This window comes from Ictalurus punctatus, chromosome 18 (genome assembly GCF_001660625.3).
Source record: "Ictalurus punctatus breed USDA103 chromosome 18, Coco_2.0, whole genome shotgun sequence".
NCBI lineage: Eukaryota > Metazoa > Chordata > Actinopteri > Siluriformes > Ictaluridae > Ictalurus > Ictalurus punctatus.
This window is the reverse complement of record NC_030433.2, coordinates 16,097,086-16,123,876: the sequence shown is the minus strand read 5'-3', so window position 1 is coordinate 16,123,876 and position 26,791 is coordinate 16,097,086. Positions and strand designations below refer to the sequence as shown.

The 26,791-nt window shown below is 37.9% G+C and overlaps 1 protein-coding gene across 2 annotated transcripts in view; it reads right to left on the bottom strand.

The window, feature by feature from the left end:
- igsf9bb (immunoglobulin superfamily, member 9Bb) overlaps positions 1 to 4,400 on the bottom strand; it is a 136,256-nt gene extending 131,856 nt beyond the window's left edge. For both annotated transcript variants that reach the window (XM_017493640.3, XM_047161679.2), the window contains exon 1: positions 4,018 to 4,400. In XM_017493640.3, coding sequence (XP_017349129.2) covers positions 4,018 to 4,081 — 64 coding nt within the window. In that variant the 5' untranslated portion in view covers positions 4,082 to 4,400. The remainder of the gene's footprint in view (positions 1 to 4,017) is intronic.
- Positions 4,401 to 26,791: the final 22,391 nt, after the last annotated feature.

Genomic DNA, 26,791 nt, shown 5'->3' with positions numbered 1-26,791 from the left:
ATTGGCTGACATGTGGGCTGATGGTTTTTACAGAAGTGACTACAGACTTGAGCCAAAAAGAGATTCACTAAAAACAATCAGCAACAATCAGTGTATGACTTCCAGTGTACAGCATGGCTCCTATGATACATGGCTTGGTACCAAAATGTGAGTGCTGTGAGTAGACCAAGTCCTACACACAGTTTGAGAACCCTTATTATATTTATTAGAATCTGCATCAAATGACTTGAGAGCTGTCCTTTGATTCAGTATGTTCCATAGTGCCAACATGTGCATGAGTGATTTACACAACAGCCAATTGTTTTCAAGATATGCCACAGCTCTGCGAAATGTAAATAACCTTGACACTAGCTAAGCTAAATAGCTAAGTATGGAGAACAGTCAAAAGTTCCTTGAGAGGCTTTTTTTAACTGTGGAAGTTAATTTCTCACTACAACCTTCACCCGTGCCTGTCGCCTTTGACTAGATGACAAGATGGCGTGTGTTTTTGGAGTTATGCCATACATATATGGGCCAAGGTCAAGTTCATCAGCAGGAGGCATTTGACATGTCTTAGTGGTAGGCTTGGTTAAATATTATGCTACTTGATAAAATGGTAGTATTTACTCTTACTACTGGAGAAGTCCTGTGTAATAAAGACAGACTCGCATATATCTAATTTCTTCGTATTTTTTCTTGATATACTGTCATATATATGTATCCATAATACTAAGAGACAAGTACAAAAAGCTATGAGACACCAATTTTGATTTCAGGAACACTTTAAAGTGGTACAAATTGCACCACTTAGCTTAGACAATAGACCCAACTAGTCTCACACACTTCTAGAACTACTAGAGGCAACTGTAAAAAAAACCAACACCTTTTAAGCAATTTTTGAAACACAGGAACACATCCAAGTAAAACCTGAACAGATGTGCTTCTGTCTGTGTTTAAGATGCCAAGATTGCCTAATTTAAAGAATTGGGGCAGAAAACCCGACCTTCTCCTCCATCCACTTTCGAAGCCATATGGAATGATTCATAACTTAGAAAGACATTGAAAATTCTGGAGTACAAATGAAGGGTTTAGATGTCCGTATGTTAAATTAATAAAAGCTTCACACAGTCCCTATGGGAGGCCTTGCTGGAACACATGCTTCTCTCTCGGGCTGTGGCAGCAGACTAGAGACAGACGGCTCAGGAGAAAGTGTATCAGAGACAGGAAATGGCCTTTGAAGTGCTGAGAGTGAGGAAATGGAATCCAGGCACAGACTGCTAAGATACTCACTCGGCAAAACTGGAAGGAGTAAGGCCATATACTGTACAGGTTGTCAATGCCATGGGATCTTAAGTAATGGGAACTTATTGCCCTGCACGTTTTCTATGCTTCCAGCACATCTGATTCAGCAAGATGTCCCACAAAATTTAAATGATACTCCCAAAATCAGGTCATAAAGTGGCCAAACAAGACTCTCAAACTGCAGTCCTTCAGTCCAACCCAAATCAATTCAGCAATCAGTTTCCTAGGTGAGGCAGGTATATTCTCAACAATACCCTGCATTTTATTAAGTATTCCTTGCTCCCAACATTATACAGCTCATGAAATAATTACTACTTAACTAGTGTGTTGGATCAGGTCTGTTGGTGTTCACGGTTTACAGGAGAGTGGGTACTCAGGACTGGAGCGGAGATAGGTTTTTACCATAAAACTGAAGGCACTCCCAAATCATAAACCCAGATCATAGGTATAAAATGGACTCCTTTTACTCTGTGTATCACAGGATCTAAACCAAACTTCTCAAACAGTTTGGCACCCTTTAGCCCTAGAATGTTGGGTGTAGTGATCCGATACGGAGTACAAGTAGGAGGGCTTATATTGGCCATGGACTTTGGATTGGAATTGGGTTAGATTTTAAATGGTCTGATCTGATTCACTGATGTAGTATTTTATACTGTGCCATGAAAGCATGTGATCTTGACATCTAGAACCCATTGGAGCATTGGAAATTGTCTTAAATCCACACCAACAGAAGTCAGCTCAATCAATGTGAGGATGCCACAACTGGATCAGTGTTGGTCAATACTCATGGTTCAGATATTGACATATTAAACATGGGAAGTGGGATTAGTGCATCACTAGCTACAACTCTGTACAATTTTCCTCTTTTCAATCCAGCAATTAATTACCCAGTTGAGGGTGCTGTATTAAAGCACAAAACAGATCTTAGCAATGCGATAGCCCTGAGAGATCGAAATTTGAAAACCATGTGCAAGACAGACCTTGTTACCTTTAAGTATGGGACAAATATATCCTAACATAATGACCTTTTAAATGAATAAGTTTAGATTTATTCCATATTGCTTCTCCACTGACAGTCACTGAAGCCAACACCGTTTGGAAATTGGCTGCCTCAGCTTTCTGCACTGTGGTTAGTATTCTGCAGCTTTTCAATGCAATCAGCAAGTCAGCCACGTTCCAGTGTTTGATTGGTACACTCGCTATAAGTGATTTGGCTGGAGTAGAGCTAGCATTATAAATCATAATTACAAGACATTAAACGCCAAAGGAGACGCAAGACTTTGGAGATTTATCCACATACTATACAAGGGAAGAAAGGCATTTGGACAAAATCAGCTGCACTGTGCAACATTAACATAATGAAAACTGGTCCCAATACAGGATGCCACTCAAAAGATGCCTGCCTCTCAGCGTTTCATGTCTGGATCCTGAGTATTATAGCATCACCAGAGCGGCATTCACTCGGGCATACAGATTAGTCATAATCAGTTTAAGGGAAGCAGACGTTATTGGGCATATGTTCTCATCATGGTTAAATATTCACTGTTCCCTAAGGGAAGCTGCGAGTTGCTTCAACAAGTGCAGTGCAGTCTGCTGCCATTCAGCCTCCGGGCCCCAGTTAGTAGAATCATCCTGACCAACTAACTCATCAGCTCTATGAGGGACAGAAGACTGCTCTGCTGCTTTTGCGATGACTGAGCAGAAAAAGCAGCAAAGCAAAACAGAGACCCAAGCTCTGGCATATGTCCAGGGCTATAGCCGGCGAGCTGTGTTTGCCAGAAGACAGCTTGAGACAGCAGTGAAAGAGCAGAAGGTGGCAGCTTCATCTGGTCACACAGGAGGGAAATGTGAAGCATATGCAACACCATGCGTGGCCAGCACAGCACAGCACAGCAAGAGACTTCCCTTAGTTAGAGATGAGGTGACACATCATGCCAGCTGAGGCAAATAAGTTCTTTACATCTTTCAGCAAATGCATAATAAACAAGTTGTGCTAGATGTTCCTTCCAGTGTGTTTAATGTTTAATGTAAGAACATCTCCCAGATGAATTTGACCCTTTCAGAGCTAGTCCTCATCTGCAATAGTTTAGCCCTCTGGTGGACGAATTTGCAACTGCAAGGCTATACGAGTCCACTGACACATCGTTAAAAAAAATCCCTTTCTTCTAAAACACAATCTACAAAACAGCAAGCACTTCGATAACTTTGTTAAATAACCAACTATATTTACATGTAGTATCTTTCAAGTGATCAAGCAATTGAGGGCACAATCAGATGGGGCTTAATTAAATATCCAGCAAAGGCAGGTAAGGAACATTAGAGCTGAGATTGTTATCATTATACGTTACAAAAATGCATCTCGGTTATGGGTGCTGTATCATTCTTTAAGCATGACCAGCATCTGAGGCACCTTTCAGGTGAAATACAATTGAATGACATCATGGTGTTAGAACAGGTGCATGCTACACAAGTGCAGAAATAGTTTGCAGTGCAGAACTATATACCCAAGGTTGACATGACATGTTCTCAGTAGTTGTACTAAATGGTTTCCAAATATTTTCACCTGTCTCTGATCTATTGAAGGTGTTTACTTGTAGAACTTCATCAGAGTCATACGTGCAGTTTGGTAATATTTAAAACAAACAAACAAACAAGACCAAATCAAAGTCAAAGGGTTAGAGGAAGAGTATTGCAACTTGAGCGTGGAAGGGCATCAAACGTTGCACTTCAACTCACCTTGAGCGGCCGTTCCTCGGGCGCTGAACACACTTGCTATCAAAGTGGCCACATACCAAATCATAGTACTATTGCCAGCCAGTAAGAGAGCTCATCATATCTCAAAGTGCCCCCTTTCTATAAATCATTCATAGACGAGCCCCCGGGATGCTAGACGCACTGGCAGCTGCTGGAATCCTTTCACTCATGCCCTGCACCCTTTCCTCCGGCGCATCCCTTCATTCTCGCCCTTCTTCTTCCCCTTCTCTCCTTTTCGCATCCTTATCACTCTCGCGCTCGCTCGCTCGCTCTCACACTCTCTCTCTCTCTCTCTCTCTCTCTCTCGAAGAGCCTTTGCACCTGCACCAGCGCGACGCGGCCCGACGCGCCTTCAGATAGCGACGCCGGCGTAAAACCAAACCCCAGAATTTAGCTCGTTGACACCGCCCCCGCTCGAATGTCATTGGTGGACGTGGGCGGACCGAGGGGCGTGGATTGGCTACCGCTGCGTCGCTCCTGAGGTAAAAAAAAGGCGCACAGCCTCCGCTTCAAGGTGAGTTGCGGCGCGGAACGGTGCGGCACCGCAGTATCATGCGCAATAGCGGAGACGGGCGACTCGCAGCTCTGTTTGGTCTCCTCAGTTCTCCTTTTCGAGAACTCTGAAACAGCTGGAGGAGATCCCGTCACTGATGGAGGCGCACTCTGAGGGCTTCGCTCAAACCCGTGCGCATCAGTCACGGTCCGCATCAGGACTTTACGCACAGCTTCTGTGGCACTGATCACCAAAGCGTAGAGTCAGTCATATCAAGTGGCGAATTCTGAACCCTTACAGAAAACTCACACGTGTTCTGTTTTCACACATTGACGCACGTGGTGCACTTTTGACATGGGATCACATGTTGTTCACATGATGTCACACTTAAGTTCCCACTTCTGCAGTTTTAGAGCATGAGCTGTTTTTCCACATGTGATCAAATGTTACTCCTCAAATCACACGTGGACAAAATATGATCACGTGAAACGTGTGTGATTTTCCCATAAGGGAAGTACCACTGCATGTTGATACTGGATTCAAAAGCAAGGTTTTTGTTTGTTTGATTGATTCATTCCTTTTATTCCGGTATAATTTAGAGGAATTATAGCCTAAGGTAGGCTACGAGGTTTGTCTTAGATTGACATAAGCAAATGATCTCCACTTTTACGGTCAAACACTGAGATCTGTTTACTTCCTCTCTTCGAAATAATGATGATATGTGTTAAGGCAACTAGGCACGGATTTAGTGATTTGGAGGTCCTGGGCAAAATATAGGAATGGAGCCCTATTTCAGTGTTTCAACATCAATATTTAAATGTTCAGCATACGTTATTCAGCATTAATAATTAAAAATTATCTATACGATTAGCAGTTTTAGGGGGCCCTTGGCTTCCAGGGGCTCAAGGTGGTTGCCTACGTTTGCCTAGTGCTAAGTCCACCCCTAAAAGCAACATAAAAGCAACAAGTTAACTCATGTGTAAGTCAGCTCATTAACCCTTACCCTTTAAAAATGTATTCAATAAGCCAAAAGACATGTTTTTGTCCCCAAATTCTCTGTATTTACTTTTGCACTAGACTTAAAACTGACGACTAATGTGATCATAAAGTAAGGGAAAACTGAAATCAGTCTCACTCAAAATAAATTCCATACATACATACATACATACATACATACATACACACACACACACACACACACACACACACACACACACACACACACACACACATATATATATATATATATATATATATATATAGTGATCGCAAACTTTTGGCCATGACTATGTGTGTGTATATATATATATATATATATATATATATATATATATATATATATATATATATATATATTTCTACCTCACCAGGTTGTAAGGAGGTTAGATATGCAATGTCCTAAAAATAAATTTTAAAAAACCCTCACGCAAAAAGTTACATTATGGAAATGTTATTTTTAACATGCCTACAAGTAAAGATACCTCAGCAATTTTGTAAGAACACCTAAATATATAGAGATGTTTAAACTTCCAAAACAGTCCAAAAAAAGCAACAGCAAACATAACCGTAAAAGAAAAAAAATCCATTCAACTAATGTAAAATTGTTATTAGGAATACACCTGCATCAAGCAACATCATGAAGTTAATCAGCTAAGACCTAATTTACAAGTTATTACTGAAGAACTGGATGCAGGTTTTTTTTTTCCTTTTTCAGAAAATATTTTGAGTATATTTTCTATCATTTCCTTTAGGATCGTTCTTGTCCTACATTTAATCACCACTGGATCGACCACATGACATGATTCTGTAAATGTATCCATCATGTCTATTTTATATCAGAGAATTAGCAATGCAATGCGGCAATGTTTTTTATGTGGACCCTTGTCTCATGCCAGGATTTAGCATTTATCTCCAATGTTCCATAGTTTGCTGTATTTCTGCACTCACCACACAGATTCACAGATTTCTCTGGCTTTTGGGTCCAGTCTACCATTTGATATCATCTGAAGCATTTCATCTAAACATTTTATGGCACTATAAATATAATCTTTCATTCATACAATGTCAGAGCAAGATAAATCTTCGTGCAGGAAAACATCATTGTTAGTTTGGGATTTCATTTAGTGTAAGTAGAGACGTGTGTTCTCTGACAGTGAGTAGTATTAACAATGCACTGAGGGGAAGGTGTTTTGAGTACACGTTAGAGATTTTAATATAGGCCATCACAGGCATATTGACTGAAACTATAAAAAGGCCCAATGTTTTTGTGTGTTAACTATTAACTATTGCACATATTAACTAGTGCTACATATATTATATATATATATATATATATATATATATATATATATATATATATATATATATATATATATATATATATAAAACTCTAACCTCTACACTTCAATTTAAGAGAATGATGCAGTGATCTTTGGCCTGTAGTCCATGGGAATTAATGCAGAAATATTTCTCCAGCCACCCACTAGTTCTTTTTATCAATATGTTTATCAGTCTTTTTATCATTATATCAAGCTTACATGTGTAAAAAGAAGAACAAGTAAAACAAGAAGAAGAAAAGAAGTAGATACAAGATACAAGAAACTCAACCAACTCAACCATATATAAGGATGGGTCCTTATAGTGTTCTCCACTAATATTGGTACCCTTGGTAAATATGAGCAAAGAAAGCTGTGAAAAATTGTCTTTATTATTTAACTTTTTGATCTTTTGTTCAAAAAGATTCATGAAAATACTCTGTTTCCATGGATATCAAACAATTGCAAACACAACACAGGTTGATCAAAAATATATATTTGTTATATATATGTGTGCAAATATCATTGGCACCTCTATGAATTCAGATGAGAAAAATATAGTTGATGTATATTCCCATTGATAATTTTTTTAGTACACCTGGGTGACTAGGAACAGGAAATTTTCCAACCATGGCGTACTGTTTCACAGGGGTACAAATATGAGGTAAATACATGTCACATATTATAGTACGTGGCGGGGCATTGTGGCTTAGTGGTTAGCACGTTTGTTTCATACCTCTGGGGTTGGGGGTTTGAATCTCACCTTTTCCCTGTGTCTGTGGAGTTTGCATGTTCTCTCTGTGCTAGTGTGTGAATGATGTGTGAATGTGTATGCAATTGTGCCCTGCGATGGGTTGGCACCCCATCCAGGGTGTCCCCCGCCTTGTGCCCCGAGTTCAATGGGATAGGCTCCCTCGTGACCCTGTGTTATAAACGATACAGAAAATGGATGGATGGATGTATATTATAGTATGTGATCTTGATGGTAGCTATATGAGTTCTAATTCACATGTATCAGAACAATTCATGATCACTGTAGGAAGATTGGTTCTAGGAACAGTATATTCATGTAGTCATAGTCATGTTAATACAAAAAAAGTTCTAGTTGAAGAACTTCCTCGAATGATGTCCTTATCGACCCACACTCAATGACACACACTTTGCTCAGAGGCCTTGAAATAAAAACACCTCCGTCAGAGACGCTCAGTGAAATCATATGAGAATTTAAGACTCATTCAGTACATTATTTGGGCTGTACCATAGTTACCTACACATGTACAACATTAGTAACATGTTTTTACAGCTTTAACGCCTTTCTTTTAAACAAGCCTACATTTTAACTGAGTAATAATAAATTATGACTCATATGGACTGTGCAGTAAGATACGTAATGTTTCACAACCTTTTCCATCTCCATATTTATCAGGGGAAAGAAAGAGGATAAATGTGTTCTGTTCAACCCAAACAAATCAGTTTGTCAACTATGTGGAACACTAAGTTTTGCAATGGGCTTATAATGTCTCTGTGAGATCTAATGATCAGTTTTCTATGAGGAAAAAAAGTCTTTTTGCTAGGAATGTGGTAGCAATGTGTTTGTACTACAGTACATTGCGTACACTGTCAGAGTCCCTGCTGGGCGCTTATGCTTGGTTTATGCATTGTCAGACATTTCTCGGAACTCCTAGAAACAAATTTTCTGAACGCTCTGAACATTCAGAGTCATTGCAGCAGTATGAGGAGGTAAGCTGGCCATGAAACAAGTGGAGGGCGGTAAACAGTAGGAAGTGATAGGTAACAGTGAAAGGTGTGCTACTGTTGGTTTAAATAAAATAACAGCTTTTCAAGATGAGTTTGTCATCATTTGTGAAGGATGATTACATAGAATTGCATAGAAAAGCATGAGTCATATGTGTGACTTATCACATAATATAATTTTAACTACAACAATGACCCCAGCTGGAAAGTAGCAGCTCAGGCAACTGATGAGACTCATGTGATTTGCACATAAGAAAGAGAAATGATGGGGTCAGTTGGGGGAAAGTGTAATGCTTGTTGATGTTTTAATTGGAATTGCAATTCGTCTCACAGACAATAGAGGGCTCTAAAATTACAAAATGTTCCTTTAAAACAGGGGCATTCAACTAAAGCCCCAACCAAAGGTTTGCTATAGAAACTACAATGGTTCATGTTGAAGAACTACGGCCTGTTTTCTGTTTCTTTTTTTAAAGTTATGCTACAGTATATTTCGATTGCTCAGTTCAATCCATTGAAATACTTTGCTGGGTCCACCAGTTAACAACACTAACACCTTGCATAACCACAGCATCATAGGCACAACAGGATTTTCCATGGTCTCATCCATGTTGCTTTCGTGTAGCATCAAATATTACCAGCACAAAATATTCCTTCAGCTGATGTACACTCTGAGAAAAAAAGTTTTAAGAACCCCTTTTTGCTGTGGCATCATAGTGCATATAGATGACTTGTGTCAAAATATAATGCTTGTGTGTTTTGCTCTATTGGGAATTTTTCATTTGGTTTGAGATTCTAAGTTGACTAAAAGGCCAATTTTTATGTCTTGACCTGAAAAGTTGGACAGGTCTATACAATGTTAACTCATTTGTTCATTTTCAGTAAGTGCTTTATCCCGGTCTGGGTGTTAGATCTGGCAATCCTGGGAACACTGAATGTTAAGACATTTGAAGAATGTAAGAATGTAAAGACATTCCATTGCCGGGCACAACGCACACAATTATTTATACGCCCATTCACACCTAGGGTCAATTTAGCGTTGCCCATCAATCTATCAGCATGTTTTTTGGGAGGAAACTGGAGAACACAATGGAAACCCACATGGACACTGGAAAAACATGCACACAGACAGTAACCCTTGCTCAGGATCGAACCAGGGACCCTGGAGCTGTGAGACAAATTCAAATGCATGAGTTTCACCAAGACAAGGTGAGATTCAGCATTAGCTATGGACTGCTAAGAAGCTTCATTCATGCACCTCAAAGAGACAATAAAAGCAAATGCTGTTTTTTCACTCCATTAGAAGATTTGCATATTTCAGAAGGGTAGTGAATGGCTCTGGAGGCAGTTTGTCACTTTATCCTTGCATAGGCTACTGTCAGAGATTTCCCCTTGCACCGAGCGCCGGAACGAGCATCACACTCAACAGCCCGAAGCGCAATAGCGCGCAAATCCAAATAAAATAATACATTATGTTGACTTGACAAATAAAAAAAATGCCAAGCAAAACCATTCAGAAGAAACACAGACTTATGGGCCAATCAGTAAAGCTTAGTTATATCATTCCCACATAAAATATATCACCGTAATGTAGTCATCAGTGTGCTGGGAGTTTTCTACACCATAAGCATTTAGATTCTCACAAGTATTATGGACAGGTATTATTGGTTTCTAATTATTATTTGAGTCTAGCAATATTCAGTCAGATAAATTGGAACTGATTGACCTCTGCATATATAGTCAAGGGTATTGATTCTTCAATCAGAAAGACAAATGGAGTTTCTCCTACATGCTCTGTTTGCTGATATGTTATGTACTGTACAGTTTATTCCATGCATTGACAATTTAAATCAGACGTGTTTGTTATAACACATTTATTTATTGCTTTACCTATACAAAATATCATATTTAATTTGAAAGTACTGTGTGAACCATATGGACGGACAGTGTAAATGTTCTTTTGATACATATTCAATCCATGTTGCCTAAACACAAAGATTTAGACAAATTATTATAGTGTCAAAAATGTGTTCATATTTAGTGCTTGGTTGGCCAGTGACTGGGTGAAATCATTAATGCTGCCAACCTTCTGCAATCCCCTAAAGTTTCATATTATTATTATTCAGTTATTCATAAAGCATATTCAGTAACTTTTATCAATTATTCAGTAACTTATAACACACCAGATTCAGCTCCAGGTGCCAGCTCAGAATGAAATACAGGTTTTAGTAAGGAAAGGAAGGTTGTAAATGATACTATATTGGATTAACTGGTCTGATTATTTCAAAATGGCCAAAGAAACTGGGACTTAACGTTCTATCAGACACAGATCCTGGTAAACTGCTGGACCATCTGACCTGGACCTACAGTAGCTGTAGATGAGGCCTGAGCCATTGGTTAGTTTGAAACTTCTGCTTGTTGTAGCTGGACATGTACCATTTCCCAAGTTTATGTACTCATACTTTCATCAGTGGTGAGGGAATAGTGGAGGCTGACAGCCAAAGAAACCCATGAAAGGTAGCAGCTCCAATCTTGCTGGTAGTTCATGCCGTAGGATCTAAGGAATTGTCCTGTGTCCTGGGTCCAGGGCACAAGGTGGGGGACACCCATCGCAGGGCACAATTGTGGACATTATGGACAATTTGGAACTTGCATTTGGACTGGGTGAGGAAATGGGAGTACCTGGAGGAACCTCTGAAGCATGGGGACAACATGGAAACTTCACACACAAAGGCCAGAGGCAGGATTCAAACACCCAATCCTGGAGGTGCGAGGCAAACGTGCTAACCACTAAGCCACCATGTCCCCTTCATTCCAATGTATACAGGCCATATAGAGGAATGACAATAAAAACCCACTTGACTTGAGAAGAGCAGGTGGTCCAAGGGATAGCACTGATGCCTTACAGCTCCAGGGTCGGGGGTTTGATTCTGAGCTCAGTTTACTGTTTTTGCAGAGTTTCATATGTTCTCACCATGTTCTTATGGGTTTCCTTTGGTTTCCTCCCACTGTCCAAAAACATGCATGTAGGCAGTTTGACTATGCTAAATTGCCCCTAGATGTGAAGGTGTGTGCGGATGACACTGTGCAATGGACCGGCATCCCATCTGGGATGAATTATGAATGCTGAAGATGAATGAACTTCAGAAGGAGGAACCTTTTAGACATTCTCAAATTCTGCTACCACAGTGCTGACTTTCCATTTGCTAACTTCACATAGCACAGAATAAAATGACAGGAATAGCAAAATTCTAGCACAATCATGTTTAATAACCAGGAATAAGTGCTGCACCGAAATGATCCTTCTGAAAAAGAAGGCCATTAGTTTTTACACCCTCGTATTTACACATTAAAGTGTCTGTCTAGGTTACGCAAGCCTGAGATGCAGCCACATATAACATTAAACATTTATGCTACAAGATTAACCTTAAGCAAATCATTATGTTTCTTACCCTCGTTATTGCTGGTACTGCATTCACAAAGCAGTAATGAACTGTCAGTCTTCTGAATTTGGCATAACTAGCTATAGTAGTGACAGCATGATTGCTTGCTGGGTTTATTGACAAATTGCACCACATGCTTTATCCAGGTGGAAAGGAAGACGATCCAGATCCTTTATGGGATGCAATAGACATAGATGTAAATGTGCTTCCAGCAATAGAATTTAATAGTTTTAAGAGAGCTCTCTAGTCATCATGCCATTTTGTGTGAGGCATTCTATAGCTTGCGGTTCTTCATTAGAAGCTTTATTTTTCATACATTCATGCTCATTTCTAGATCATTTGTTGGTTGAATAAGTTGTAAGTCTATATTTCCATTCACTTTTTATCCCCTAATGCAACATGGTCTGACATGATATCAAGCTGACAAATGCTATAAATATACCTTCAAGAGCAACAAAAGACTAATGTAATCCAGTGAAAACTCTCCACACACACACACACACACACACACACACACACACACACACACACACACACACACACACACACAAAGATATATCAAGCAGGTTAAGAGCCACTGATGTTTTCAATGTCACTCTTAGTACATTACAGGCCATCTTAAAATAAAACCTTTTCAAATAAGTCAACCAAGCCAAAGTAATCTCTTTCTTCAGCCTGGCTGGGGCAGAGCAAATAATTGCATTGCCAGTGGCTTGTAAAGCTCCATCCAATGACCCAATGGGAGCATGGCATCAAATTTGGCTGTAGATTTTTGGATTTGAGGAGTTGGAAGCATGAAACTAGGTCATGTGTAGACTGGGTCAAAACAAATCTTGCTCACTGGCTGATTTATGTGGATATCATCTGAATATCACCCGTACTACTGGATTACCAGGGCTCAGAAAGACCAACAGTCCATATAACAACAGAATATAGAATTACATAGTAATTATGCACATGTTTTTCAAAAGAGAAATTTGGATCAAATTGGACTTGCAACCAGCTGTACAAATATTAACCCCAACCTTAACCTTAACCGCACCTTCATAGTCTCAACCTCATATGATTACCACGACTACTGCCCATGGAGCCTCTGATACCTTTTAAACACTTAACTTTGCAAAAGCTTCAGAATCTTGAAGGTCTCAATCTGATTGGCTGTCCACTTCCATGTGTATGCACGTTTTTCAAATGTTTTTGGAGAGTCTGTCTTTAAACTGTTATTGCTGAGGAAAGATGGTTTATGCTTTTTTATGCTGTGAAAGTAAGAGTTTCTTGCTGACATTTCGTGATTAAAAGTACCAGACTCCTTAGAACAAATTAGATGTGAGACATTATTTCTTGATCATCAGTACGAATGTCATTAAGGGAGTACATTTTATTTATAAAGCTCACTTAAAACAACATCTGTCCACTGAAATGCTGTACAAGGTACTAGGCTATCTATCTATCTATCTCTCTCTCTCTCTCTCTCTCTCTATATATATATATATATATATATATATATATAGAGAGAGAGAGAGAGAGAGAGAGATACATACATACATACATACATACATACATACATACATATATATATATATATATATATATATATATATATATATATATATATATATATATATATATATATATATATATATATAATTTTTTTTTTTTTTTTAAATATTGTCCACCTGTTACTGCTCTCAACTGCAGAAGCAATAACATATGCATACATACATATGCACAAGAGATCATACACAAACATTTATTATGCATTCACCCATCCCTAGGCTATGGAATAAATTATGTTTAAAGCTTTGATTTCTTCCAGTAAATTGTTCCAGAGCCTTGGCGCAGCAACGGCAAATGCACAGTCACTTTTCTGAATCTGCCGAGGTCAAGGAACAGTCAGCAGTAGCTGTGGGGTAGACCTTAAAGGTTTAGAAGCAGTATGTATATGAAGCAATGTAAGAGGGGGCAAGTCTATTTAAGACTTTAATAACAAACAATAAAACCTTATTGTGCATCCTAAAATGAACTGGAAGTCAAACAAGAGAAGCTAGAACTGTGGTAGCATGGCCCTTCTTCTTTGTACCTAAAAGTATCTGAGCTGCAGCATTTTGACATGTCATTAAAATGTCAGCGCACCAATGGTCATTATCCATCCAAAAGATTCTCCAAACCCAAACCCATTCTCCAAAAAAAGTGCTAATTTAAATATACTGATGAATTACAAGGATCCTCTTCATATTTAGGTGCTCTTTGTCAGTCTGTAATTTTTCCATGAACAAGTCATTTTAAAAAGGCCATTGCCAACATAAAAAACAGGAGCTGCCATTATCTACTAAATATTTACAGACAATAATAATTAACGAGGCCATACACGGTTTGATCTCGAGCCCTGCTGAGAAAGTGCTTTTCTTTTTGTGCATCACAAAATCTTCACACTATCTGAGTCGTGGTCTATAATCACGTGAGCCTAAAATCATTGTTATTTTGAAATGTCAAGCTATAATTCAAATGAGAAACTCTAGTGCCTGATATAAAGTGTGATGGATTCATACAAACAGTGGCCTTTTAATCCACAGGAAATGTCTCCAATCTCCAACACTTGAATTTCCACAGCTCTCTTTAGACTTTCATGTACCATTGACATTGCTGACTATTGATTATTGACTTTCTTATAATTATCTCAATAATGATAAGCCACTGGGGACACCAAGTGAACTCTACAGTCAGTCAGAGCTGGTTTTGCTCTGGAGGGTTTATTTTCCATATTACAAATGAAGGTTGAGGTAAAGTAAAGAGCTAAGGGTATGTGTGTGTGGGTGGTGTTTGCAAGAAGATGCTGTGGTTGATTGCCAGGCTTGGGAGAAGGTTTCGTCTCAGGAGAAAAGAAAAAGTGTTAGCGCAACACACTCACACAGTAAATCATTTTTCATTTCTGACAGACCAGTATGTAGCTTGCTTATCCTTCAACAAGAACTTGTGTAATTATGAAATTGGCTGCTTCTAACAATTGGTGCGTCGTCATCAGCTCCCTAGTTCAGTAGTCAGGGCATTGATCAGGGAGTTGGCTATATTAAGGGCTGTCTCAATCGCAAAATCATTCCAGTGCACTGGAATGTTTGCGCCATAAATGCACTGCAAAAACCAGGGTGCATTGATGCACACTATGTCCCCTTACAGGAAATTACGTCATATTTTCTGTAGCTTCTCAGCTCAGAAAAATTGGGGGACGAACTCTCAGCCAAATTCACCTACAAATGTAACTAGCTTGTTAACGTTATTGTAGTTCTCAAATGATTACTTATGTTAGCGATTTTGAACTTAATTTGACGTTCTATATATGGTTTGTTTGAATCTAACGACTTTTAGGTGTTTACTGATTTTCAAAAATAAATCCACTAGCTAGCCTACGAACCAGCTTTGAAGTACCATGACAGAAATGCTTGTGATTAAGCTAACAAATTTATATGACATATAATGTAAGAAAGATATAAATGCCAGTGGTGAGACTTTACAACGCGAGTACGTAGTCATGTTGCTGGAAATCGAGTTATCAGTGTCCCAATGTGTAGTGAGCCAGGGTCCTTACTAATGCCCGAACTCATGTACACGAGTACACACCTAATGTGTTGTTAAGTCACATTCCACATCTTGAGCCTTTATTGTACCGTTAGGAGAGGCATGGCCTTAATCTCCATGTGGTTGTTAATGACATTCACAGAGCTGCTTAGTAATTGAATTTATACCACAGTGCTGTTGAATGATTTATTCTAAAACTCATTCACAGGGACTTGTATGGCAGACTTTCCACATTTAAAAAAATAAATAAATAAATAAATAAAAAATTGTGTAATTGTTGATATGGTGAAATTTTCTGGGGGAGATAGCATCCAGTGTCAGCGCTTTGTAACAATCATAAGTAGCAACTCTTTACAGTTGCTATAATGTTAGCAATTCCAGAAACTTGTTTCGTAGACGTTCTACAATATTAAATATAGATACATATAAATGAAGAAAAAGTGTTACATGTCATTCTTTAATAAATAAACAGTTGTAATCGTTGGCAAATTGTTGTGGTGTAAGAGGAATAAAACACAAGATGTGCTGTTAAGAGAAAAAAATCAACGTTACTTATTATATAACAGCATGCCCTATCATGATTTATTCCGTATGTTTGTGTTATGATATATTGTCTTACCGTATCTTCTACAGGTACCTAAAATTAAGGCATGTGGAAATTAGTGGATGAAGAATGTGGATGAATCATGCTAGATTTTACGATAGGAGTCGTTCGCATATGAAACAGGTCAGTATTGCATCGTTCAGTGTCCTTTATGTGCTTACATTCATGTTAGTAAGTTCTGGTGTGTGCACATGGATGATTTAGGGGACACATGTGACTATTTCCGCTCAGGCAATAAGCTGCCCTGTCCCATTTACCAATGTGGAGATGACGGATGAGGGAGGATGGAGGGATGTTGGCAAGTCTGACAGTGTCACTTATTGTATGTAAGCACTCCAAAGGGGAGTTATTTTCAGCACATGCTAAGTATCTGGATATAAATCACAGGTACCTGGTAATAGTTCCGCATAAGGGAATCAAAGTGACAGCAAAATACACTGGTATATGTGCACTTAGAGAAATAGTGTAGGCTGTTGACTACGCTATAATGTATTTCAAATTTCTTCTGTTATTAAGGAACTTTACTTGCTTTTTTGAAGAAAAAAAAAATCATCCTTCACTAAGGGTTCACAGGATGGAAAGATGTTCCATGGCCTGTGCTATATTTATAAATAAAAATCTCCATAGCTTAATTATAAGCTTATTTATAAGCTTGGGTTGTCCAGGTATAATCAGTGAAGGGTAACCAGTATAAACCATTTTTGGTCAATACTGCAATTACATGGAACCTATATATTAAAAGACCTTCCCAATTTAATAATTCATTATATATATATATATATATATATATATATATATATATATATATATATATATATATATATATATATATATATACACACACAAAAATTTAAATACACAGTACTGTGCAAAAGTCTTAGGTATCCTATTATTTTAGTACAATATTTCTTATAGATTTTTATTTTGTTTTATTCTGTACTTCTACAAAAACATTTTAGATTTCCAAATATTATTTTTTCAGCACGAAATTAAATGTTAAAGAAATATCTGTGTATGTCAGTAAAGCAAGCAGCATATAACGTAAGAGACCACAAAAAGCATAATGAAGGCTGCTGGGTTTTAAATAAGAAGCAAGTGCGACAGTCAAAGTCTCCAGAAGAACCGTGGCTGGTTCTGCAAGATGCTCAATAAAACTTACAGCTCACTTCCTTATAAAACTGCACAAACTGTACCGAGACTAATAATTTGTTTTAAAGCAATGGGTTGTCACACCAAATATTGACGTTGTTTCATTTATTACTGTTTACTGTCTACTTACTACTGTTTATAGTTGGGGTTTTTTCATGCAGAAACTTTTCATTTCATTATTTCTGAAGGCATCTTTGCTCTGCAGCATTTCTTTTCATGTGGCAAAGACTTTTGCACAGTACTGTATATTATTAAAAGATTATTAAAAAATAAACGTTTTTTTTTTTTTTACTTCACCTATGTTGTATATGCACTACTTTATGCAGATGCAGTCCATCTGACTGATGTTGGTGTCATTAACAAAAGGTCAATTTAGCTGCCTGTGCATGAGCCATTCTTTATAAAAACTACATTTATTAAAAAAAATAATTATGCCATAGATTCTAAGGGATAGAGAAAAAAAGAGTTTATTAATAAAAAGCTTTAAAAAAAAACATTGTTAAACACAATTCATTGTCATTCTTTGGACATGGTCATCACCTGCACTACAGCCACTTTTCTTACATTTGTTGCTGCATAGTATTAAAAAAAATTATTATATTTATTCTTAGTTTACTGTTGTATGGGTACTGTATGATGTGTAATCTGTGCATAGTTTGTGTCCTTGTAATTTGTTGTTTATTGTACTGCTATAACAAAACAAGCTAATTCAGGGATCAATAAAGTACTCTATCTATCTATCTATCTATCTATCTATCTGTCTATCTATCTGTAGTTTACTGGCCATATTAATTGCACATAATAAAGAAATAATACTGAAATTCTGTGCAAGTCCATTTATCTTGCACAATATCAGCTTGCACAAGGAGCAGTCCAGTGCCACTGTCTGACAGTTTGATGTAACCACAATTTGTCATGTTGGAATTCATGTTTTAGGCTGTAAATACACTCAGTAATTAATTCATTAATATCAATTAATGAATAGTATTATCCCTTTAAAATCCACAAAAATTATTTTTTCTTTTTTCTTTTTGCATGGAGAACATTGGATCAGACAGCATCTTTATCTGAGACTTTTGTTTGCTTGTGAAATTTCTTTAAATATTTTTGATACAAAGTATTTAAGGATTTCCTTGCTTCTCATCCCCATGCCTGTCTCCATCCTCCAGGCCTGCAATGTGCTTAGAGAGCTGTCACCCTAAGAAGATGAATATGGGCTTCCCAGCTCTGTGGCATATATTTACTGCTGGAGCCAGGACTAATTGGATTTTATTCGGTGGTATAGGGGGTGTCATTTATGACAGAATGTAGTGAGCTACTGAAAATGAAGGTGAAAAGTATGAGCAAAATTGTCTAATCCAAGCCTAAACAGAGAAACTCGGCCAAATGAAATACCGTATCCCCAATGACCATCGAAGTACATTCTGTTTGAATTAGAGCAGTTTAGAGACTCATTCATACTGTAGGCTGTGTGAGATACAATGAGTCCAAGGTTTCTGTCATGAAAGTTGACTGCAGCTCTGTGCCTCCCACAAGTGAAAGGATCAGTCTGAATCAGCCATCCTGCATTCACTGAAGTAAGTAACTGAAGTCACACAGAGAAAGACATGTTGTACATGCATGGGGAGTTAAAAGCTCTGCAGGATTGATACCTAGAGGCTGTAATCATATAATGATGGGGATATAATAAGCTTGGGGCCATAATCTTTCACTTGGCACATATTGAGCATCATAAAAGCTGACAAGAAATTAGGTTTCCAGCACTCAGAGTGCAATCTGCTTGATTTAGAGACTCGATGGCAAATTAGTCAACATGCTGACCGAGATAATATAAATAAATTGGTGTACGTTAGGCCTTGCATGTGTCAGGATGTTCTTAACGTTATTTTTTATGACGGAAATCTAAGCCGCAGAATCTCAAAATCTTAGACAAAAGTCTAAAACTCAGTCATTTGAAATTGGAAAAGCAGAAAAGACTCTTACTTTTTCCTGAGAAAAGAAAGTTATTCCAGTGAACAATTAAATAAGCAGTAAGCAATGTACGCCTTGCAAATCCCAAAAGAAAAAAAAAACAATTAACATGTAAATGAGATAGAGCATTAATTAAACATTTAAAAGGTAAACATTTAGATTTAGCCTTACTTGGCATACAGATTTTGCTCAATGGACATCCAGTACCTGCTTTGAGCTTTTGAAACTTTCACTGGATATCTTCAAAGGCCCCTGAATTAAATTCTGAATCATGTATACTTCCTTTACACATTAACAAACATGTACATGCCCTTGTTGCACCTCTCTTTTAGCAGGACTTGCTGATCTATGAAGCTTTATTACTGTGAATTAGCAAATAACACCTCTGGCTAGCAACGTTAAGCAATGTTGCCAACTGTTTTCAGGGGAAAGTAGCTAATGCATGCTAAAATGTCACTAGAAGTCACCAGATTTTTATTCAATTCAATATTCATTGAATTGTCTTGATCATTTGCAAAATGAGTTACATGGATCAGTGATTAATCAGTGGGAACAATGATATCAGTGATTAGACACTGGGAAAAGGCACAAGGCCAATGTTTATCTAATCTTCAACTGTCCAGTTTTGTTGAGCCTGTGCCCACTGTAGCCTCAGATTCCTGTTCTTGGCTGACAGGAGTGGAACTCAGTGGAACTCAATCTGCCTCAAGGTTTGACATGTTGCTGTTATGAGATGTTTTTCTCCTCAACATGGTTATAAAGAGTGGTTATTTGAGTTACTGTAAACTTCCTGTCAGCTCAAACCAGACAGTCCATTCTCCTCTGACCTCCCTCATCAACAAATCACTTCTCTGGGAATTGTTTTTTCACCCAGAGAACTGCTGCTCACAGGTGAATTTTTGCTTTAAACATCATTCTGTCTAAACTCTAGAGACTGTTCAGGAGATCATCAGTTTCTGAAATACTCAAATCAGCTCATCTGTCACCAACAACCATGCCACATTCAAAGTCACTGAGTATACATTTATTTCCCATTCTGATGTTTTAATGTGAATATTAACAGAAGCTCTTGACCTGGATCTGCATGCTTGTATGCTTTGCACTGCTGCCATATGATGGGCTGATTGGATAATTGCATGAATGTACAGGGGTGCTTAGGACCTGTATAATAAATAGCAATACAATTTTTGGCTTTATAATCAGCATGAAGGGTTTGAGGGAACTACGGTGTCTTGAAGAGTTTGTTCATAGGAAGAAGAAGTAGCACTGGCACTTTGTCTCTGTAAAATTATGATTTACCTGCTTACCTATTCAGATTCTGTCCTTATGGAAGACTGTGGTGACTCTTGAATGTCTGTATTAGGTGATAAAGAATCATTTCCACAGAAGCAACCATTTTCACCATGATTTGCTGATAAGTCATTACTGTACATGGCGATTTCCACTGATACTTGGTTACTTGACAGGGAATTACCTATTGTACAACAGCTAATCCTCCTCTACTTTGTCCTCTGCCAATGCTCCTTATTGCCATAGTTACAGTACTATCTGCTCATGGCTAAGGACCATGCCTCAATATGACTGTAAATTTTTCCAATAATGCTGACACAAATGTCATCTTTTATGGATCCATCTCCTGTGTTATGCCCACAGGCCAGGATTATGGGCTTATAACTCTCATGGACAGACTACAGGTATGTGATTCATTCTGCTCATGGGCAAAGACAGGCGGAGCAACATTCTCAGACACCCTGTCCTCAAATGTTCTGATCCTACTGAGCATTTAAGGAAATATATTACGTACATTGTATTATAAGATAACACCAGAGAACACGGACTAGTATTGTTCCATAAAGAGAAATCAAACTCCAAGGACAATGTTAGAAAGCTCATCAGATTGCAAATCCCATAAGTAAACATTATGGTTAGGATTCTCATAATAACACTGAAAACTGTTAGCATAATGCACAAAGCTCATCAAAAACAAAAATAATCCCATAAACAAGTTCTTTATCATTATATACCACTTTTTTATTCCTCACATGGTCAAATTTGCTCATTTTGTACTATATATATTTCTGAAAACTACAACCACGTTTTAAAGAATTAGAATTTTATAATGAGAAATGAGTTTTGGGGGCTCAAACATTTGGCCATTTGTCCGAATATTGATAGCTCGAATCCTGAAAATGCCACAGCCATTCATGGCCGGGAGTCCAAGACAGCAAAATTGTCCGTACTCTCTGGGTCGGAGGGATGCATGCAGAAGGAGATGAATAGCACTTTCCTCCAAAGTGTGTTACGCAGCATGAGCAGTAGTTAAAAAAAAACGTGGTTGGCTGGCTTCATGTGTCACATGTCCACGTCCATGGTTGGTAGCTGTCGTATGTTAGGGGAGACCTAAATGGTGGGTGGGAATTGGCCGAGACTAAATTTGGGAGAAAATCATGGAAAAATGAGTTTGAACATTAGCATCTACACTGAGGCAAAAGTCACTCGCAGCATTTGAATACAAGTCTGATCTCTTCACTTGACTGATCTCTGTTCATGCAACACCTGTGCTGAAATAACTGCTGATTCATTTAGTCAGTTCTTTTCTTTTCTTGTCATTTTATTAAGTCATTTTAACATTTTTAAAATGTTGCCCAGTGTCAACTCTACAGAGTAGCACTTTCGTTATTCAGACATTTTAGACATTTTGACACACAGTATCTGATTACAAACTGAATGAATTGTATGGATTATGTCTATTTCATTGTGGCATGCAGCTATGCAATAACAGCTATGAAATAAGCTGGCAAGAGCTTAATCAACGTAGCTAGCAAACGTTTAGACGTCTTTAGGAAGACTGTTTTTACCATCATATTTTGTTAACCTAGCTCAAATGCCAACATGCACAATAGATTTATTAGAAATGAGCCTAATAAAATCATTTCTACATTGTTTTGGTGTTTTTCTCAAAGTTGAATGGTAGAAAAACAGCTTTGGTTACAACTAGTTGTTTGTTTTTTTGTCATTTTTGGCTGTTTTCCAGAATTACAGTGACATCTGATGGTACCATACCACCATACACATACTGTATATTCAAGTATATTTCTATATTCCTGAAGTATACTCAGCAAACTGCAGGTTTTACATTTACATTTTAGGCATTTGGCAGACGCCCTTTTCCAGAACAACTTACAGAAGTGCTTTGCAGTCTCTATCAATAAATATGTAGATCCTGATACTGGTTCACTAGCTCAAGAACTAAGAATACCATCAGTCTAAATGATCCTCTGTTAGGTAGATAAAATAGTAAAAAAAAAAAAAAAATGGCCACAAAGAACACTTATTTTTATGTTGTTTCTTATATGTGAATATTCTAGCAGTCAGAAAACCTTCAAAGTTACATTCAACTAACAACTTGAGATTAGAAAAAATAATAATAAAAACTTTGGTCTTAGATTTTATGAAGATTTCAGAATTTTCTACATTCAAATGGAGATTTCAAACGAGAAGATTTCACATGAAAGACCCAGTCTTGCAGTATTCACTTTCACTTAAAAATTTTCTGATATGCTAATATTTCTCAAACCCATTCAAGTTAGATTAGCAGTCAACTCACAGTCAAGTGTACTTAAAGTTTCATTGTCTCTATACACCTATGCTGTCCATATAAAAGATTTAACAGTTGTTTGATAAATTGTTACCTACAGCCATTAATGAATTTGCAGCTCAGTTGTTGTTATCATCTTCTCTGTTAACTGCACAGTGCACATTGTTTTTGTTATTAAAGAAGCAATGGAAACCGTTTTCTTTTTCCCCATGTTTGATTTGTCCAATTGACAGTTTCTAGATCATTCATTTTCAATTAGCACATAAAAAGTTATCCTATTCTGTGACTTGACCATTCCCTGAGCTCTGCAAATGTTTGTTCTTGTTTGTTGGCGAGTGTATTTAGCTGTCAACACTTGTCACTAACAGCTAAAAGACACATCAGCCTACAATTAATTAATGAGCTAATGTGTATGTGTTTGTTTGTATGGAGATGATGCACAATTCGTCCCACACACTAATGACTAATGGGAAACTAATGCTGTGAATCAACATTTGAAATTATGCGCATGGAAACATATCTGCTACACAGCTTTGTTTAATGTACTGAGAACAAAGAAAAAACTGCTTTATTGAATAATGCAGTTTTCCACATTTTAACTGATCACATAACCAGCTAGAAAGCAGAACCATAAAAGGTGTGAGAATGTACTTGGTAGATATAGGTCTAAAAAAGATTTACATTCAGAATTCAGGTCAGTGCCACAATAAACATTTATTTCAGCTTGTGAATTCCGAGATATTCACCAGGTGATGATTTTTTGCTAAATCCTGTCCAAATTTATTATTCAGCAAGAGAAGTGCATAGGGATTTGGAAACTTTCTGAAATTTGAATTAAATACACTTGGGTCATCCTCACACTCTCCTTAAGGGTTCTTTAGTTGAGTAATGCTTCTATGTCTATAAAGTGAACTTAGAACACTTAGAACCTCTTCAGCTCGCCTTTTCAAAGTTTGCTTGAAGGAGAGCAGCCTCTCAAGGATATCTACCACAATGTTTTTGCATGAATAAGTTACTTCTTGGATGTAAGACTCATTAACACTATTTGCTTAGAGTAATCAGTAAATGCATATATAGCAATATTTAATACTGAAACTTTGTAAGTATATTAATAACTAATAATAAGTTTATTAATTAAGTTTATTTATTTCTTTATTTTCACTAGCCTATTGGAAATGAGCAGTTTTACACTATCATTGACCTGCTGCTAGTGTAAAACTGCTCATTTCCAGTAGGCTAGTGAAGAAAAAATTAAAATGTTTCATTTATTGCATAAAAAGTGGCTTTGGCTGATTGGTCATGTTGTCTTATTGAATTACACAGTTTGTGCATTTCTTTTCTTTTTCAGGCTTTTCACTGAATTTCCAGATAATACTATATTTCAGAATGCTTAAATAAGAAAAGTAATCATATTGTTACCATCTTATTTTGGCACATACTGATTTTTCACTTTGATTAAAAAGTTAGCTTGACTGCTTTTGATTTCATTAAAACTCAAATCACATGTTACTACCAAAACAAACAGAATGTTATCTGAAAAACATTATGGAATCTACAATGTATCCAGAAAGTATTCACAGCGCTTCACTTGTGGCCAGACGGAAGCCACTCCTCAGTAAAAGGCACATGACAGCCCGCCTGGGTTTGCCAAAAGGCACCTGAAGGATTCTCAGACCATGCTGAAACAAAGATTGAACTCTTTGGTCTGAATGACAAGCATCATGTCTGGAGGAAACCAGGCACCAGTCATCACCTGGCCAATACCATTCCTACAGTGAAGCATAGTGGTGGCAGCATCTTGCTGTGGGGATGTTTTTCAGCAGCAGGAACTGGGAGAATGGTCATGATCAAGGGAAAGATGAATGCAGCAATGTACAGAGACATCCTTGATGAACACCTTCTCCAGAGCGCTCTGGACCTCAGACTGGGTCGAAGGTTCATCTTCCAACAGGACAATGACCCTTAGCACATAGCCAAGATAACAAAGGAGTGGCTACAGGACAACTCTGTGAATGGTCTTGAGTGGCCCAGCCAGAGCACAGACTTGAACCCGCATGAACATCTCTGGAGAGATCTGAAAATTGCTCTGCACCGATGCTCCCCATCCAACCTGATGGAGCTTGAGAGGTCCTGCAAAGTACTGAGTAAAGGCTGTGAATACTTATGTATATGTGCTTTTTGTTTTTTATTTTTAATAAATTTGCAAAGATTTCAAACAAACTTCTTTCACATTGTCATTATGGTATTGTTGGTATAATGGTATTGTTTGTAGAATTTTGAGGAAAATAATTAATTTAATCCATTTTGGCATAAGGTTGTAACATAACAAAATGTGGAAAAAGTGAAGGGCTGTGAATACTTTCCGGATGCACTGTAAGCTGACTTGTCAAAAAAGCAGAAGTAAAGTTAATAAAAATGTCAAATTTGTGGGTCAAATAACCTTGAACAGGGCCACCCTCACAGTACCCTGACAGCCCATTCATGAAGGGTGAATTCACTAAGCTGACAGTGGAGTCATGGCCAGGAGCCCCAGCACTCAGCTCAAAAACAGACATCAACAGCAGAGGCCTGAGTGGCAGAGCAGAACACTGGTCCTGACGGAGTCTCCCTCTGGATACAGCATTTCTCCTAGTCTTAGGCAAGACCTGTGCTGACTGCTGTCACTCAAATACTGATTACATAGATAAGTGCACATGGTCTGCATGGCCATATTCATATTGAAGAACACTGTTGCATTTCAATAACTGAAAAGACTTGAAATACCATTTGAGCAAAAGTGATAAAGATAATTGAAATAAAACCTACAACAGTCCAATAAACTTTTTCCAATGTCAGTGAGATATGAAAATACAAATGCACCTTTGACATAGTGATTATATCCATATCTGTCACAGGAAAGGTCTTGTTGGTTCCTTTGAATTGAGATACTGATTGAGTCTCATAGAACTCCAAATCATTTCAATCTTGAGATTTACTACTTTTTTTAATTTTCTGCCTCAGTAGTAAATACATCTTTCACTGGGTGTTTTTTCACTGGCTTTTTTTTTCTGCCCCATTTCCTAGACCAATTTGGTCAACTGCTAGTTCAATTCTCAACCACGAGCCAGCTCTCCACTGTCATACAACAAACAGGGAATGATGAAGGCTAACGTGTTTCCACTGAGACATGTGGACCCAGCCAACTGCATCCTTTAAACTGCTACAGTTGACTGCTGCAGGGTCAGGATTTAAACACACGGTGTCTTGACAACAGGGCAAACATTTTCGTGTTGCGTCACCAGGCAATACCTTCTTTTTAAAAGTCCACTTTGTAATGTTTTAAAAGCATTTCTAGGTTTTTAATTATCATATAAATGGTATGCAGTTATATGGCGGTTCTACAAAGTGCTTTACACTGGTTCTCATTCACCCACACACCAATGGTAGTAGAGCTGCCATGCAAGGCACTAGCTTGCCATTGGGAGCAATTTGGGGTGCAGTGTCTTGCCCAAGGACACTTCGGCATGTGGAGTCACCCTACGATTAGTGGACAAACCACTCTACCACCTGAGCTACAGCCGTCACACATATAAATTCAGAGGCATCTTAGAATGAGAACAATAATGAACTTGAGTGATTGAGCTGAGGTTGAGGAACTGTCAGAGACAGAATTCACTATCTCTGGGTTTTGCCCAGTGTTAAAAACAACAACAACAACAACAGCAACAACAACAACAGCAACAAGACAAACACCCTTCTGGTTTTGGCCACACCCAACTTTTTCAAGTTAAAAGTCTAAAGTATACAAAAAGTACTACACATGTACAGTATACACAACAACAGGGTACATACAACTAAGTGTGCAAGGTATATTAGGGA